General features: G+C 42.3%; 1 protein-coding gene across 1 annotated transcript in view; it reads left to right on the top strand.

Moving 5' to 3' along the window:
* LOC140114520 (BOS complex subunit NCLN-like) overlaps positions 1–20626 on the top strand; it is a 37914-nt gene that overhangs the window by 995 nt on the left and 16293 nt on the right. The window contains exons 2-8 of the mRNA XM_072132713.1: positions 12472–12662; positions 12865–13009; positions 13473–13567; positions 15999–16082; positions 17480–17583; positions 17665–17753; positions 18688–18827. Coding sequence (XP_071988814.1) covers positions 12472–12662; positions 12865–13009; positions 13473–13567; positions 15999–16082; positions 17480–17583; positions 17665–17753; positions 18688–18827 — 848 coding nt within the window. The remainder of the gene's footprint in view (positions 1–12471; positions 12663–12864; positions 13010–13472; positions 13568–15998; positions 16083–17479; positions 17584–17664; positions 17754–18687; positions 18828–20626) is intronic.

The raw sequence follows: 20626 nt of genomic DNA, 5'->3' as shown, positions 1-20626 counted from the left end.
CATAGCCCCATACACTGCCCATATAATATGTACATATAGTGCACACATAGCGCCATACACTGCCCATATAATATGTACATATAGTGCACACATAGCGCCATACACTGCCCATATAATATGTACATATAGTGCACACATAGCCCCATACACTGCCCATATAATATGTACATATAGTGCCCACATAGCGCCATACACTGCCCATATAATATGTACATATAGTGCACACATAGCGCCATACACTGTTCATATAATATGTACATATAGTGCACACATAGCCCCATACACTGCCATATAATATGTACATATAGTGCACACATGGCGCCATACACTGCCCATATAATATGTACATATAGTGCACACATAGCACCATACACTGCCCATATAATATGTACATATAGTGCACACATAGCTCCATACACTGCCCATATAATATGTACATATAGTGCACACATAGCCCCATACACTGCCATATAATATGTACATATAGTGCACACATAGCGCCATACACTGCCCATATAATATGTACATATAGTGCACACATGGCCCCATACACTGCCCATATAATATGTACATATAGTGCACACATAGCTCCATACACTGCCCATATAATATGTACATATAGTGCACACATAGCCCCATACACTGCCCATATAATATGTACATATAGTGCACACATAGCCCCATACACTGCCCATATAATATGTACATATAGTGCACACATAGCCCCATACACTGCCATATAATATGTACATATAGTGCACACATAGCCCCATACACTGCCCATATAATATGTACATATAGTGCACACATAGCCCCATACACTGCCCATATAATATGTACATATAGTGCACACATAGCGCCATACACTGCCCATATAATATGTACATATAGTGCACACATAGCCCCATACACTGCCCATATAATATGTACATTAGTGCACACATGGCCCCATACACTGCCCATATAATATGTACATATAGTGCACACATAGCCCCATACACTGCCATATAATATGTACATATAGTGCACACATAGCGCCATACACTGCCCATATAATATGTACATATAGTGCACACATAGCCCCATACACTGCCCATATAATATGTACATATAGTGCACACATAGCCCCATACACTGCCATATAATATGTACATATAGTGCACACATAGCGCCATACACTGCCCATATAATATGTACATATAGTGCACACATAGCTCCATACACTGCCCATATAATATGTACATATAGTGCCCACATAACCCCATACACTGCCCATATAATATGTACATATAGTGCACACATAGCGCCATACACTGTCCATATAATATGTACATATAGTGCACACATGGCGCCATACACTGCCCATATAATATGTACATATAGTGCACACATAGCCCCATACACTGCCCATATAATATGTACATATAGTGCACACATAGCGCCATACACTGCCCATATAATATGTACATATAGTGCACACATAGCTCCATACACTGCCCATATAATATGTACATATAGTGCACACATAGCTCCATACACTGCCCATATAATATGTACATATAGTGCACACAGCGCCATACACTGCCCATATAATATGTACATATAGTGCACACATAGCGCCATACACTGCCCATATAATATGTACATATAGTGCCCACATAGCGCCATACACTGCCCATATAATATGTACATATAGTGCCCACATAGCGCCGTACACTGCCCATATAATATGTACATATAGTGCCCACATAGCCCCATACACTGCCATATAATATGTACATATAGTGCACACATAGCGCCATACACTGCCCATATAATATGTACATATAGTGCCCACATAACCCCATACACTGCCCATATAATATGTACATATAGTGCACACATAGCGCCATACACTGTCCATATAATATGTACATATAGTGCACACATGGCGCCATACACTGCCCATATAATATGTACATATAGTGCACACATAGCCCCATACACTGCCCATATAATATGTACATATAGTGCACACATAGCCCCATACACTGCCCATATAATATGTACATATAGTGCACACATAGCGCCATACACTGCCCATATAATATGTACATATAGTGCACACATAGCGCCATACACTGCCCATATAATATGTACATATAGTGCACACATAGCCCCATACACTGCCATATAATATGTACATATAGTGCACACATAGCTCCATACACTGCCCATATAATATGTACATATAGTGCACACATAGCCCCATACACTGCCCATATAATATGTACATATAGTGCACACATAGCTCCATACACTGCCCATATAATATGTACATATAGTGCACACATAGCTCCATACACTGCCCATATAATATGTACATATAGTGCACACATAGCCCCATACACTGCCCATATAATATGTACATATAGTGCACACATAGCGCCATACACTGCCCATATAATATGTACATATAGTGCACACATAGCTCCATACACTGCCCATATAATATGTACATATAGTGCACACATAGCTCCATACACTGCCCATATAATATGTACATATAGTGCACACATAGCCCCATACACTGCCCATATAATATGTACATATAGTGCACACATAGCTCCATACACTGCCCATATAATATGTACATATAGTGCACACAGCGCCATACACTGCCCATATAATATGTACATATAGTGCACACATAGCGCCATACACTGCCCATATAATATGTACATATAGTGCCCACATAGCGCCATACACTGCCCATATAATATGTACATATAGTGCACACATAGCCCCATACACTGCCCATATAATATGTACATATAGTGCACACATAGCTCCATACACTGCCCATATAATATGTACATATAGTGCACACATAGCCCCATACACTGCCCATATAATATGTACATATAGTGCACACATAGCCCCATACACTGCCCATATAATATGTACATATAGTGCACACATAGCGCCATACACTGCCCATATAATATGTACATATAGTGCACACATAGCTCCATACACTGCCCATATAATATGTACATATAGTGCACACATAGCTCCATACACTGCCCATATAATATGTACATATAGTGCACACATAGCGCCGTACACTGCCCATATAATATGTACATATAGTGCACACATAGCGCCATACACTGCCCATATAATATGTACATATAGTGCACACATAGCCCCGTACACTGCCATATAATATGTACATATAGTGCACACATAGCTCCATACACTGCCCATATAATATGTACATATAGTGCACACAGCGCCATACACTGCCCATATAATATGTACATATAGTGCACACATAGCGCCATACACTGCCCATATAATATGTACATATAGTGCCCACATAGCGCCATACACTGCCCATATAATATGTACATATAGTGCACACATAGCCCCATACACTGCCCATATAATATGTACATATAGTGCACACATAGCCCCATACACTGCCATATAATATGTACATATAGTGCACACATAGCCCCATACACTGCCATATAATATGTACATATAGTGCACACATAGCCCCATACACTGCCCATATAATATGTACATATAGTGCCCACATAGCGCCGTACACTGCCCATATAATATGTACATATAGTGCCCACATAGCCCCATACACTGCCATATAATATGTACATATAGTGCACACAAAGCGCCATACACTGCCCATATAATATGTACATATAGTGCCCACATAACCCCATACACTGCCCATATAATATGTACATATAGTGCACACATAGCGCCATACACTGTCCATATAATATGTACATATAGTGCACACATGGCGCCATACACTGCCCATATAATATGTACATATAGTGCACACATAGCCCCATACACTGCCCATATAATATGTACATATAGTGCACACATAGCGCCATACACTGCCCATATAATATGTACATATAGTGCACACATAGCTCCATACACTGCCCATATAATATGTACATATAGTGCACACATAGCTCCATACACTGCCCATATAATATGTACATATAGTGCACACAGCGCCATACACTGCCCATATAATATGTACATATAGTGCACACATAGCTCCATACACTGCCCATATAATATGTACATATAGTGCACACATAGCCCCATACACTGCCCATATAATATGTACATATAGTGCCCACATAGCTCCATACACTGCCCATATAATATGTACATATAGTGCACACATAGCTCCATACACTGCCCATATAATATGTACATATAGTGCACACATAGCTCCATACACTGCCCATATAATATGTACATATAGTGCACACATAGCCCTATACACTGCCCATATAATATGTACATATAGTGCACACATAGCCCTATACACTGCCCATATAATATGTACATATAGTGCCCACATAGCTCCATACACTGCCCATATAATATGTACATATAGTGCACACATAGCCCCATACACTGCCATATAATATGTACATATAGTGCTCACATAGCCCCATACACTGCCCATATAATATGTACATATAGTGCACACATAGCCCCATACACTGCCATATAATATGTACATATAGTGCTCACATAGCGCCGTACACTGCCCATATAATATGTACATATAGTGCCCACATAGCGCCATACACTGCCCATATAATATGTACATATAGTGCACACATAGCTCCATACACTGCCCATATAATATGTACATATAGTGCACACATAGCCCTATACACTGCCCATATAATATGTACATATAGTGCCCACATAGCTCCATACACTGCCCATATAATATGTACATATAGTGCCCACATAGCGCCGTACACTGCCCATATAATATGTACATATAGTGCACACATAGCGCCATACACTGCCCATATAATATGTACATATAGTGCACACATAGCCCCGTACACTTCCCATATAATATGTACATATAGTGCACACATAGCCCCGTACACTGCCCATATAATATGTACATATAGTGCACACATAGCACCATACACTGCCCATATAATATGTACATATAGTGCACACATAGCGCCGTACACTGCCCATATAATATGTACATATAGTGCACACATAGCGCCATACACTGCCCATATAATATGTACATATAGTGCACACATAGCGCCATACACTGCCCATATAATATGTACATATAGTGCACACATAGCGCCATACACTGCCCATATAATATGTACATATAGTGCACACATAGCCCCATACACTGCCCATATAATATGTACATATAGTGCACACATAGCACCATACACTGCCCATATAATATGTACATATAGTGCACACATAGCCCCATACACTGCCCATATAATATGTACATATAGTGCACACATAGCCCCATACACTGCCATATAATATGTACATATAGTGCTCACATAGCGCCGTACACTGCCCATATAATATGTACATATAGTGCCCACATAGCGCCATACACTGCCCATATAATATGTACATATAGTGCACACATAGCTCCATACACTGCCCATATAATATGTACATATAGTGCACACATAGCCCTATACACTGCCCATATAATATGTACATATAGTGCCCACATAGCTCCATACACTGCCCATATAATATGTACATATAGTGCCCACATAGCGCCGTACACTGCCCATATAATATGTACATATAGTGCACACATAGCCCCATACACTGCCCATATAATATGTACATATAGTGCACACATAGCCCCATACACTGCCCATATAATATGTACATATAGTGCACACATAGCCCCATACACTGCCCATATAATATGTACATATAGTGCACACATAGCCCTATACACTGCCCATATAATATGTACATATAGTGCCCACATAGCTCCATACACTGCCCATATAATATGTACATATAGTGCCCACATAGCGCCGTACACTGCCCATATAATATGTACATATAGTGCACACATAGCGCCATACACTGCCCATATAATATGTACATATAGTGCACACATAGCCCCGTACACTTCCCATATAATATGTACATATAGTGCACACATAGCCCCGTACACTGCCCATATAATATGTACATATAGTGCACACATAGCACCATACACTGCCCATAAAATATGTACATATAGTGCACACATAGCGCCGTACACTGCCCATATAATATGTACATATAGTGCACACATAGCGCCATACACTGCCCATATAATATGTACATATAGTGCACACATAGCGCCATACACTGCCCATATAATATGTACATATAGTGCACACATAGCGCCATACACTGCCCATATAATATGTACATATAGTGCACACATAGCCCCATACACTGCCCATATAATATGTACATATAGTGCACACATAGCACCATACACTGCCCATATAATATGTACATATAGTGCACACATAGCCCCATACACTGCCCATATAATATGTACATATAGTGCACACATAGCCCCATACACTGCCATATAATATGTACATATAGTGCTCACATAGCGCCGTACACTGCCCATATAATATGTACATATAGTGCCCACATAGCGCCATACACTGCCCATATAATATGTACATATAGTGCACACATAGCTCCATACACTGCCCATATAATATGTACATATAGTGCACACATAGCCCTATACACTGCCCATATAATATGTACATATAGTGCCCACATAGCTCCATACACTGCCCATATAATATGTACATATAGTGCCCACATAGCGCCATACACTGCCATATAATATGTACATATAGTGCACACATAGCTCTATACACTGCCCATATAATATGTACATATAGTGCACACATAGCGCCATACACTGCCCATATAATATGTACATATAGTGCACACATAGCCCCATACACTGCCCATATAATATGTACATATAGTGCCCACATAGCTCCATACACTGCCCATATAATATGTACATATAGTGCCCACATAGCGCCATACACTGCCATATAATATGTACATATAGTGCACACATAGCTCTATACACTGCCCATATAATATGTACATATAGTGCACACATAGCGCCATACACTGCCCATATAATATGTACATATAGTGCACACATAGCCCCATACACTGCCCATATAATATGTACATATAGTGCACACATAGCACCATACACTGCCCATATAATATGTACATATAGTGCACACATAGCCCCATACACTGCCCATATAATATGTACATATAGTGCACACATAGCCCCATACACTGCCATATAATATGTACATATAGTGCTCACATAGCGCCGTACACTGCCCATATAATATGTACATATAGTGCCCACATAGCGCCATACACTGCCCATATAATATGTACATATAGTGCACACATAGCTCCATACACTGCCCATATAATATGTACATATAGTGCACACATAGCCCTATACACTGCCCATATAATATGTACATATAGTGCCCACATAGCTCCATACACTGCCCATATAATATGTACATATAGTGCCCACATAGCGCCATACACTGCCATATAATATGTACATATAGTGCACACATAGCTCTATACACTGCCCATATAATATGTACATATAGTGCCCACATAGCGCCATACACTGCCATATAATATGTACATATAGTGCACACATAGCGCCATACACTGCCCATATAATATGTACATATAGTGCACACATAGCGCCATACACTGCCCATATAATATGTACATATAGTGCACACATAGCCCCGTACACTTCCCATATAATATGTACATATAGTGCACACATAGCCCCGTACACTGCCCATATAATATGTACATATAGTGCACACATAGCACCATACACTGCCCATATAATATGTACATATAGTGCACACATAGCGCCGTACACTGCCCATATAATATGTACATATAGTGCACACATAGCGCCATACACTGCCCATATAATATGTACATATAGTGCACACATAGCGCCATACACTGCCCATATAATATGTACATATAGTGCACACATAGCGCCATACACTGCCCATATAATATGTACATATAGTGCACACATAGCCCCATACACTGCCCATATAATATGTACATATAGTGCACACATAGCACCATACACTGCCCATATAATATGTACATATAGTGCACACATAGCCCCATACACTGCCCATATAATATGTACATATAGTGCCCACATAGCGCCATACACTGCCCATATAATATGTACATATAGTGCACACATAGCTCCATACACTGCCCATATAATATGTACATATAGTGCACACATAGCTCCATACACTGCCCATATAATATGTACATATAGTGCACACATAGCTCCATACACTGCCCATATAATATGTACATATAGTGCACACATAGCTCCATACACTGCCCATATAATATGTACATATAGTGCACACATAGCTCCATACACTGCCCATATAATATGTACATATAGTGCACACATAGCTCCATACACTGCCCATATAATATGTACATATAGTGCACACATAGCGCCATACACTGCCCATATAATATGTACATATAGTGCACACATAGCCCTATACACTGCCCATATAATATGTACATATAGTGCACACATAGCTCCATACACTGCCCATATAATATGTACATATAGTGCACACATAGCTCCATACACTGCCCATATAATATGTACATATAGTGCACACATAGCGCCATACACTGCCCATATAATATGTACATATAGTGCACACATAGCTCCATACACTGCCATATAATATGTACATATAGTGCACACATAGCCCCATACACTGCCCATATAATATGTACATATAGTGCACACATAGCGCCATACACTGCCCATATAATATGTACATATAGTGCCCACATAGCCCCATACACTGCCCATATAATATGTACATATAGTGCACACATAGCGCCATACACTGCCCATATAATATGTACATATAGTGCACACATAGCCCCATACACTGCCCATATAATATGTACATATAGTGCACACATAGCCCCATACACTGCCATATAATATGTACATATAGTGCACACATAGCGCCATACACTGCCCATATAATATGTACATATAGTGCACACATAGCTCCATACACTGCCCATATAATATGTACATATAGTGCACACATAGCGCCATACACTGCCCATATAATATGTACATATAGTGCACACATAGCCCCATACACTGCCCATATAATATGTACATATAGTGCACACATAGCCCCATACACTGCCCATATAATATGTACATATAGTGCACACATAGCCCCATACACTGCCCATATAATATGTACATATAGTGCCCACATAGCGCCATACACTGCCCATATAATATGTACATATAGTGCACACATAGCGCCATACACTGCCCATATAATATGTACATATAGTGCACACATAGCCCTATACACTGCCCATATAATATGTACATATAGTGCCCACATAGCCCCATACACTGCCCATATAATATGTACATATAGTGCACACATAGCGCCATACACTGCCCATATAATATGTACATATAGTGCACACATAGCGCCATACACTGCCCATATAATATGTACATATAGTGCACACATAGCCCCATACACTGCCCATATAATATGTACATATAGTGCACACATAGCACCATACACTGCCCATATAATATGTACATATAGTGCACACATAGCCCCATACACTGCCCATATAATATGTACATATAGTGCCCACATAGCGCCATACACTGCCCATATAATATGTACATATAGTGCACACATAGCTCCATACACTGCCCATGTAATATGTACATATAGTGCACACATAGCTCCATACACTGCCCATATAATATGTACATATAGTGCACACAGCGCCATACACTGCCCATATAATATGTACATATAGTGCACACATAGCTCCATACACTGCCCATATAATATGTACATATAGTGCACACATAGCTCCATACACTGCCCATATAATATGTACATATAGTGCACACATAGCTCCATACACTGCCCATATAATATGTACATATAGTGCACACATAGCGCCATACACTGCCCATATAATATGTACATATAGTGCACACATAGCCCCATACACTGCCCATATAATATGTACATATAGTGCACACATAGCGCCATACACTGCCATATAATATGTACATATAGTGCACACATAGCCCCATACACTGCCCATATAATATGTACATATAGTGCACACATAGCGCCATACACTGCCCATATAATATGTACATATAGTGCACACATAGCCCCATACACTGCCCATATAATATGTACATATAGTGCACACATAGCCCCATACACTGCCCATATAATATGTACATATAGTGCACACATAGCACCATACACTGCCCATATAATATGTACATATAGTGCACACATAGCACCATACACTGCCCATATAATATGTACATATAGTGCACACATAGCGCCATACACTGCCCATATAATATGTACATATAGTGCACACATAGCGCCATACACTGCCCATATAATATGTACATATAGTGCCCACATAGCGCCGTACACTGCCCATATAATATGTACATATAGTGCACACATAGCCCCATACACTGCCCATATAATATGTACATATAGTGCCCACATAGCCCCATACACTGCCCATATAATATGTACATATAGTGCACACATAGCCCCATACACTGCCCATATAATATGTACATATAGTGCACACATAGCCCCATACACTGCCCATATAATATGTACATATAGTGCACACATAGCGCCATACACTGCCCATATAATATGTACATATAGTGCACACATAGCCCCATACACTGCCCATATAATATGTACATATAGTGCACACATAGCGCCATACACTGCCCATATAATATGTACATATAGTGCACACATAGCCCCATACACTGCCCATATAATATGTACATATAGTGCCCACATAGCCCCATACACTGCCCATATAATATGTACATATAGTGCACACATAGCGCCATACACTGCCCATATAATATGTACATATAGTGCACACATAGCCCTATACACTGCCCATATAATATGTACATATAGTGCACACATAGCGCCATACACTGCCCATATAATATGTACATATAGTACACACAGCGCCATACACTGCCCATATAATATGTATATATAGTGCACACATAGCGCCATACACTGCCCATATAATATGTACATATAGTGCACACATAGCCCCATACACTGCCCATATAATATGTACATATAGTGCACACATAGCGCCATACACTGCCCATATAATATGTACATATAGTGCACACATAGCCCCATACACTGCCCATATAATATGTACATATAGTGCACACATAGCGCCATACACTGCCCATATAATATGTACATATAGTGCACACATAGCGCCATACACTGCCCATATAATATGTACATATAGTGCACACATAGCCCCATACACTGCCCATATAATATGTACATATAGTGCACACATAGCCCCATACACTGCCCATATAATATGTACATATAGTGCACACATAGCGCCATACACTGCCCATATAATATGTACATATAGTGCACACATAGCTCCATACACTGCCATATAATATGTACATAAAGTGCACACATAGCGCCATACACTGCCCATATAATATGTACATATAGTGCACACATAGCTCTATACACTGCCCATATAATATGTACATATAGTGCCCACATAACCCCATACACTGCCCATATAATATGTACATATAGTGCACACATAGCCCCATACACTGCCCATATAATATGTACATATAGTGCCCACATAGCCCCATACACTGCCCATATAATATGTTTATATAGTGCACACATGGCGCCATACACTGCCCATATAATATGTACATATAGTGCACACATAGCCCCATACACTGCCCATATAATATGTACATATAGTGCACACATAGCGCCATACACTGCCATATAATATGTACATATAGTGCACACATAGCGCCATACACTGCCCATATAATATGTACATATAGTGCACACATAGCCCCATACACTGCCCATATAATATGTACATATAGTGCACACATAGCCCCATACACTGCCCATATAATATGTACATATAGTGCACACATAGCGCCATACACTGTTCATATAATATGTACATATAGTGCACACATAGCCCCATACACTGCCCATATAATATGTACATATAGTGCACACATAACCCCATACACTGCCCATATAATATGTACATATAGTGCACACATAACCCCATACACTGCCCATATAATATGTACATATAGTGCACACATAGCGCCATACACTGCCCATATAATATGTACATATAGTGCACACATAGCCCCATACACTGCCCATATAATATGTACATATAGTGCACACATAGCGCCATACACTGCCATATAATATGTACATATAGTGCACACATAGCGCCATACACTGCCATATAATATGTACATATAGTGCTCACATGGCGCCATACATTGGCCCCGGCTGGATGAGCTGGTTTGCGTTACAGTGTGTCAGTGCAGTCGTGTACATGTCGCTGTCCTCTCCTCAGGGTGCAGGTCGGTGCAGGTAAGTGCTGAGAGCCGGACCCTGGACGCGGAGATCCTGACCCGTCGTTGTGTCATCATGAGACTCTCTGACTTTTCATCTGACAAATGGACCCGAATCCTGACCCAATCTGCGGCCGCTGTCCTCATCCTGGTGCCGGGGAGCCCCCCGCCGGAGCTGACAGGACCAGAGCAGGTAGGTGACTCAGGAGGACCCCCTCCACCTGGAGACGTGTAACGCTACATCTAATCCTGGTCCCTCAAACCTTCTATGGTCACATCTGCACCCACTACCTGGTCCTGGGGGGCCCCTTTAGCAGACTGTGTTTTGCCCCCCATGGTGGCGTCTATCACTGACTTCCTGTCATGGCTCAGATTGTTCCTTGTGTTGTCCAAAGCTTTTTATGGAACAAGAGATGGAAATCCTCAGGAACGAAACCCTCCTGCCGGTCTACTTCACTCCGGAGGACCCCGACCTTCTCCAGATGTATGAGGAGACCCGAGCCGCCTCCCTGTCACTGACCTCCGCCTCGGCCCTGGAAGGTGATGTCATGTCCTGGAGTTTACTAAATACTAAATCTTCCTTTCCTGAGGTTCAGCAGGCTGTGATCGGCTGGCAGTCCCAGAACATTCCAGAACTGAGCAGAAACTACTGTACATGTACAAGTTCAGGGTTAGCTGTTGTCACGCTGCTGACCCAGCTCTTTGGGAAACGTTGGCAGCTTATCTGACCACAGATCCAGGCGACGCACTATTGGTTCCTGCCATAAGAGGACCATTTTTCTATCATAGTCACTGCCGGCCCAGCTTGCCCTCAGGAGCTCTGACTATTCTCTTATCTGCTGCTCTTGGACTGTGCCATGAGTTCTCCTAATAAAGGAACCGTGAGTTTCCTCTATCTCCGTTTGCTGTGTGCATCCCTCGTCTGCCGCTAACATCACAGGCCTCACTTTATCATCTTTACCCATAGCCCGAGCTCAGTCTCCCCTTCCTTGTCTCCTCCCAGTTCTGATCGGCATGGTGATGGGAAGTGGTTTCCAGATGACAACCAGCGAAGTGCAGAGTAAACCCATCAAGAACCCCAGCATGGTGACCCTGGAGGTGAGGATGGGGCACGTGGTGGCGATGGATGAGATATTGCTGATTAGATGTTCTCTGTGCAAGTCCTGCTGTGAGAGGAGGGAGAAGTAATGTATTGCATCCAGCAGCTGTGCACAGTCTGAAGAAGAGGGAGGGGGGAACTAATGTATAGTGTCCAGCAGCTGTGCACAGCCTGAAGAGGAGGGAGTAGGAGTAATGTATAGCATTCAGCAGCTGTGCACAGTCTGGAGAGGAGGGAGGGAGAAGTAATGTATTGCATCCAGCGGCTGTGCACAGTCTGAAGAGGAGGGAGGGGGGAGTAATGTATAGCATCTAGTAGCTGTGTACAGTCTGAAGAGGAGGAAGGGGGAATAATGTATAGCATGCAGCAGCTGTGCACAGTCTGAAGAGGAGGGAGGGGGGACTTATGTATAGTGTCCAGCAGCTGTGCACAGTCTGAAGAGGAGGGAGGGGCGACTAATGTATAACATTCAGCAGCTGTGCACAGTCTGAAGAGGAGGTAGGGGGAGTAATGTATAGTGTCAGGCAGCTGTGTACAGCCTGAAGAGGAGGGAGTAGGAGTAATGTATAGTGTCCAGCAGCTGTGTACAGCCTGAAGAGGAGGGAGTAGGAGTAATGTATAGCATTCACCAGCTGTGCACAGTCTGAAGAGGAGGGAGTAGGAGTAATGTATAGCATTCAGCAGCTGTGCACAGTCTGAAGAGGAGGGCGGGGGGAGTAATGCATAGCATCCAGCAGCTGTGCACAGTCTGAAGAGGAGGTAGGGGGAGTAATGTATAGCATCCAGCAGCTGTGCACAGTCTGAAGAGGAGGGAGGGGGGAGTAATGTATAGTGTCTAGCAGCTGTACACAGTCTGAAGAGGAGGTAGGGGGAGTAATGTATAGCATCCAGCAGCTGTGCACAGTCTGAAGAGGAGGTAGGGGGAGTAATGTATAGTGTCTAGCAGCTGTACACAGTCTGAAGAGGAGGTAGGGGGAGTAATGTATAGCATCCAGCAGCTGTGCACAGTCTGAAGAGGAGGTAGGGGGAGTAATGTATAGCATCCAGCAGCTGTACACAGTCTGAAGAGGAGGTAGGGGGAGTAATGTATAACATCCAGCAGCTGTGCACAGTCTGAAGAGGAGGTAGGGGGAGTAATGTATAACATCCAGCAGCTGTGCACAGTCTGAAGAGGAGGTAGGGGGGACTTATGTATAGTGTCCAGCAGCTGTGCACAGTCTGAAGAGCAGGGAGGGGCGACTAATGTATAACATTCAGCAGCTGTGCACAGTCTGAAGAGGAGGTAGGGGGAGTAATGTATAGTGTCAGGCAGCTGTGTACAGCCTGAAGAGGAGGGAGTAGGAGTAATGTATAGTGTCCAGCAGCTGTGTACAGCCTGAAGAGGAGGGAGTAGGAGTAATGTATAGCATTCACCAGCTGTGCACAGTCTGAAGAGGAGGGAGTAGGAGTAATGTATAGCATTCAGCAGCTGTGCACAGTCTGAAGAGGAGGGCGGGGGGAGTAATGCATAGCATCCAGCAGCTGTGCACAGTCTGAAGAGGAGGTAGGGGGAGTAATGTATAGCATCCAGCAGCTGTGCACAGTCTGAAGAGGAGGGAGGGGGGAGTAATGTATAGTGTCTAGCAGCTGTACACAGTCTGAAGAGGAGGTAGGGGGAGTAATGTATAGCATCCAGCAGCTGTGCACAGTCTGAAGAGGAGGGAGGGGGGAGTAATGTATAGTGTCTAGCAGCTGTACACAGTCTGAAGAGGAGGTAGGGGGAGTAATGTATAGCATCCAGCAGCTGTGCACAGTCTGAAGAGGAGGTAGGGGGAGTAATGTATAGCATCCAGCAGCTGTACACAGTCTGAAGAGGAGGTAGGGGGAGTAATGTATAACATCCAGCAGCTGTGCACAGTCTGAAGAGGAGGTAGGGGGAGTAATGTATAACATCCAGCAGCTGTGCACAGTCTGAAGAGGAGGTAGGGGGAGTAATGTATAGCATCCAGCAGCTGTGCACAGTCTGAAGAGGAGGGAGGGGGGAGTAATGTACAGTGTCCAGCAGCTGTACACAGTCTGAAGAGGAGGTAGGGGGAGTAATGTATAACATCCAGCAGCTGTGCACAGTCTGAAGAGGAGGTAGGGGGAGTAATGTATAGCATTCAGCAGCTGTGCACAGTCTGAAGAGGAGGGAGGGGGGAGTAATGTATAGTGTCTAGCAGCTGTACACAGTCTGAAGAGGAGGTAGGGGGAGTAATGTATAACATCCAGCAGCTGTGCACAGTCTGAAGAGGAGGTAGGGGGAGTAATGTATAGTGTCCAGCAGCTGTGCATAGTCTGCAGAAGGGGAAGTATTGCCAATTTTTCAGCAGAATCTGTGTTTAATCAATGATGAGATATGTAAATATAATCCCAGAAAACTCAGATAATAATCACCAAACATTTCTACAGGGACAATTATCTGGACACGGAGAAACTGCTGAGAACCCGACTGTTGTGGTGGTTGCACATTATGATGCCTTTGGAGCTGCACCAGTAAATATCTATCTATCTATCTATCTATCTATCTATCTATCTATCTATCTATCTATCTATCTTCTATCTATCTCCTATAAATCGATCTATCTTCTATCTATCTATCTATCTCCTATCTATCTATGTATCTATGTATCTATCTCCTATCTATCTATCTATCTATCTATCTCCTATCTATCTATCTATCTATCTATCTATCTATCTATCTATCTATCGATCTATCTCCTATCTATCTATCTCCTATCTATCTATCTATCTATCTATCTATCTATCTATCTATCTATCTATCTCCTATCTATCTATCTCCTATCTATCTATCTCCTATCTCTCTATCTATCTCCTATCTCTCTATCTCCTATCTATCTATCTCTCTATCTCCTATCTATCTATCTCCTATCTATCTATCTCCTATCTATCTATCTATCTATCTATCTATCTATCTCCTATCTATCTATCTATCTATCTATCTATCTATCTCCTATCTATCTATCTCCTATCTATCTATCTATCTATCTATCTCCTATCTCTCTATCTCCTATCTATCTCATATCTATCTATCTATCTCCTATCTATCTATCTATCTCCTATCTATCTATCTATCTATCTATGTATCTATGTATCTATCTATCTATCTATCTATCTATCTCCTATCTATCTATCTATCTATCTATCTATCTCCTATCTATCTATCTCCTATCTATCTATCTATCTATCTATCTCCTATCTATCTATCTCTCTATCTCCTATCTATCTATCTCCTATCTATCTATCTCCTATCTATCTATCTATCTCCTATCTATCTATCTATCTATCTATCTCCTATCTATCTATCTATCTATCTATCTATCTATCTATCTATCTATCTACTATCTATCTATCTCCTATCTATCTATCTATCTATCTATCTATCTATCTATCTATCTCCTATCTCTCTATCTCCTATCTATCTCATATCTATCTATCTATCTATCTATCTCCTATCTATCTATCTATCTATCTATCTCCTATCTATCTATCTCCTATCTATCTATCTATCTATCTATCTATGTATCTATCTATCTATCTATCTATCTATCTATCTATCTATCTATTTATCTATCTATCTATCTCCTATCTATCTATCTCCTATCTATCTCATATCTATCTATCTATCTATATATCTATCTATCTATCTATCTATCTATCTATCTCCTATCTATCTATCTATCTCTCTATCTCCTATCTATCTATCTATCTATCTATCTATCTATCTATCTCCTATCTATCTCATATCTATCTATCTATCTATCTATCTATCTATCTATCTATCTATCTATCTATCTCCTATCTATCTATCTATCTCTCTATCTCCTATCTATCTATCTATCTCCTATCTATTTGTCCCTGTGTCTTTGCAGTTTTTGGCTTATGGTGCAGACTCTAATGGCAGTGGAGTTTCGATGCTCCTGGAGATGATGCGTCTTTTCCACTCCCTTTATAGCGCCCCCAGGAGCCAGGGCAGGTAAGTTGCGCTGTTTCTTATCCTATCCCTATCGTGTGCATAGTCTGTAGTTTGGTCTCATGTTTCCCCCTGTTCCTCCAGGTATAACATCCTCTTCTCATTAACTGGAGGAGGGAAATTCAATTACCAGGGCAGCAAGCGATGGATCGAGGAGCATCTGGACCATTCTGGTATGAGGTGCACATATACTGCAGTGTAGTACACCGCACACTCTGCGGGGAAGGGACAGCTCTCGCTGTGCAGGGGAGGGGCACCTTACACTCTGCGGGGGAGGGACAGTTCACACTCTGCAGGGGAGGGGCACCTTACACTCTGCGGGGGAGGGACAGTTCACACTCTGCAGGGGAGGGGCACCTTACACTCTGCGGGGGAGGGACAGTTCACACTCTGCAGGGGAGGGGCACCTTAAACTCTACGGGGGAGGGACAGTTCACACTCTGCAGGGGAGGGGCACCGTACACTCTGCGGGGGAGGGACAGTTCACACTCTGCGGGGAAGGGATAGCTCTCGCTGTGCAGGGGAGGGGCACCTTACACTCTGCAGCGGAGGGACACCTTACACTCTGCGGGGGAGGGACAGCTCTCGCTGTGCAGGGGAGGGGCACCTTATACTCTTCAGGGGAGGGACAGCTCTCGCTGTGCAGGGGAGGGGCACCTTACACTCTGCGGGGGAGGGACAGCTCTCGCTGTGCAGGGGAGGGGCACCTTACACTCTTCAGGGGAGGGACAGCTCTCGCTGTGCAGCGGAGGTACACCTTACACTCTGCGGGGGAGGGACAGCTCTCGCTGTGCAGGGGAGGGGCATCTTACACTCTGCGGGGGAGGGACAGCTCTCGCTGTGCAGCGGAGGGACATCTTACACTCTTCAGGGGAGGGACAGCTCTCGCTGTGCAGGGGAGGGGCACCTTACACTCTGCAGGGGAGGGACAGCTCTCGCTGTGCAGGGGAGGGGCACCTTACACTCTGCGGGGGAGGGACACCTTACACTCTGCAGGGGAGGGGCACCTTACACTCTGTGGGGGAGGGGACAGTTATGTCAGTCTTCCCCATATGTGACTCTGATACTGCAGATCTCCAGTTACTGAGTTTCTCTCCGATCCTCTAGAGTTCAGCCTCCTTCACGAGAACGTGGCCTTCATCCTGTGTCTGGACTCCTTGGCCGCTGGGGACTCCCTCTACCTTCACGTGTCTCGGCCTCCGGCAGAAGGGACGGCGCAGTGGGAGTTCATGAAGGAGCTTCAGGCGGTGAGATCAGAAGATTATTGGTCGGATCATTTTTATATTTATTCACAGGATTTTAATTCAATATCTTAAAACACGATCAATGACACAAAAGGAGATTTTCTTTTGTGTTATTAGGTCGTAGAATAGATTGTTATATGACTGCTCAGTATTGGACCAGCCCAAAGAACACGGGGACCCCATGGTGCGCCTTCCCTGTTACCCAATACTGGGCCCAATACTACAGCAGAGGACACCTGATTGGGATCCCAAATCCAACATGTCCTCCTCTAATAATAGTAAAGTCCATAAGTTATAGAGTTATAATTCATATATGGAAACACAAGGACCTGGTGAAATGTAACAATAGTGTCCAAAGTTACAGTCCATATTTGTAGTCTATAGTGTCCATAGTGTCTGGAGTTACAGTCCATATTTGTAGTCTATAGTGTCCATAGTGTCTGGAGTTACAGTCCATATTTGGAGTCTATAGTGTCCATAGTGTCCGGAGTTACAGTCCATATTTGTAGTCTATAGTGTCCATAGTGTCCGGAGTTACAGTCCATATTTGTAGTCTATAGTGTCCATAGTGTCCGGAGTTACAGTCCATATTTGTAGTATTCAGTGCCCGTAGTATCCATAGTTATAGTCCAAAAACTGTGAAATTATCAGTCACCCTGAGATAATAAGCAGGAATCCTCCCTCTCTATTCCGAATATCCCAGCCCCGCTGTACATATTGGGATCCATTATTTAAATCATGTCATATATTATACAGGTCGTTGGACCATGTATATAATATACACTGAGGAGGTAATACAGGGAATCGACTTGCAAATCCTCCTCTTTCCGGTTGGTGCCATTCTCTCGCAGGTCGATGGATCTTGAATGGTTAATGGTAGGAAATATATAACATTATGCAGACGCATTTCGGAGCTGCTGCTCCTTCCTCAGTGGCTACAAAGTAGAGAGAAGTGAACCTGCGGGAGAACGGCACAGGATTAGCAGGTAGATCAAAAACCTTCCCTGTATTTCTTTCTGCGTCTATTCGAGTTCAGTGTAAAACATGGAAAGACCTGTATAATATATAACACAATATACATAACGGATCCCAATATATACAGCGAGGTCGGGATATTCGGAATAGAGATACAGTCTACGGAGGATTCCTGCTTATTATCTCAGGGTGCCTAGTAATATCACAGTTTTTAGACTGTAACTATGGACACTATGGACACTATATACTACAAATATGGACTGTAACTATGGACACTATATACTACAAATATGGACTGTAACTATGGACACTATATACTACAAATATGGACTGTAACTATGGACACTACGTACACTATATACTACAAATATGGACTGTAACTACAGACACTACGGACACTATATACTACAAATATGGACTGTAACTACAGACACTACGGACACTATATACTACAAATATGGACTGTAACTATGGACACTATGGACACTATAGACTACAAATATGGACTGTAACTACAGACACTATGGACACTATATACTACAAATATGGACTGTAACTACAGACACTATGGACACTATATACTACAAATATGGACTGTAACTATGGACACTATATACTACAAATATGGACTGTAACTACAGACACTACGGACACTATATACTACAAATATGGACTGTAACTACAGACATTACGGACACTATATACTACAAATATGGACTGTAACTACGGACACTACGTACACTATATACTACAAATATGGACTGTAACTACAGACACTATGGACACTATATACTACAAATATGGACTGTAACTACAGACAATAAATA

Source organism: Engystomops pustulosus, chromosome 1 (assembly GCF_040894005.1).
Source record: "Engystomops pustulosus chromosome 1, aEngPut4.maternal, whole genome shotgun sequence".
In the NCBI taxonomy this organism is placed as follows: Eukaryota; Metazoa; Chordata; class Amphibia; order Anura; family Leptodactylidae; genus Engystomops; species Engystomops pustulosus.
Note: the sequence above shows the minus strand (reverse complement) of the source record. Positions and strands in the feature narration are given on the sequence as shown.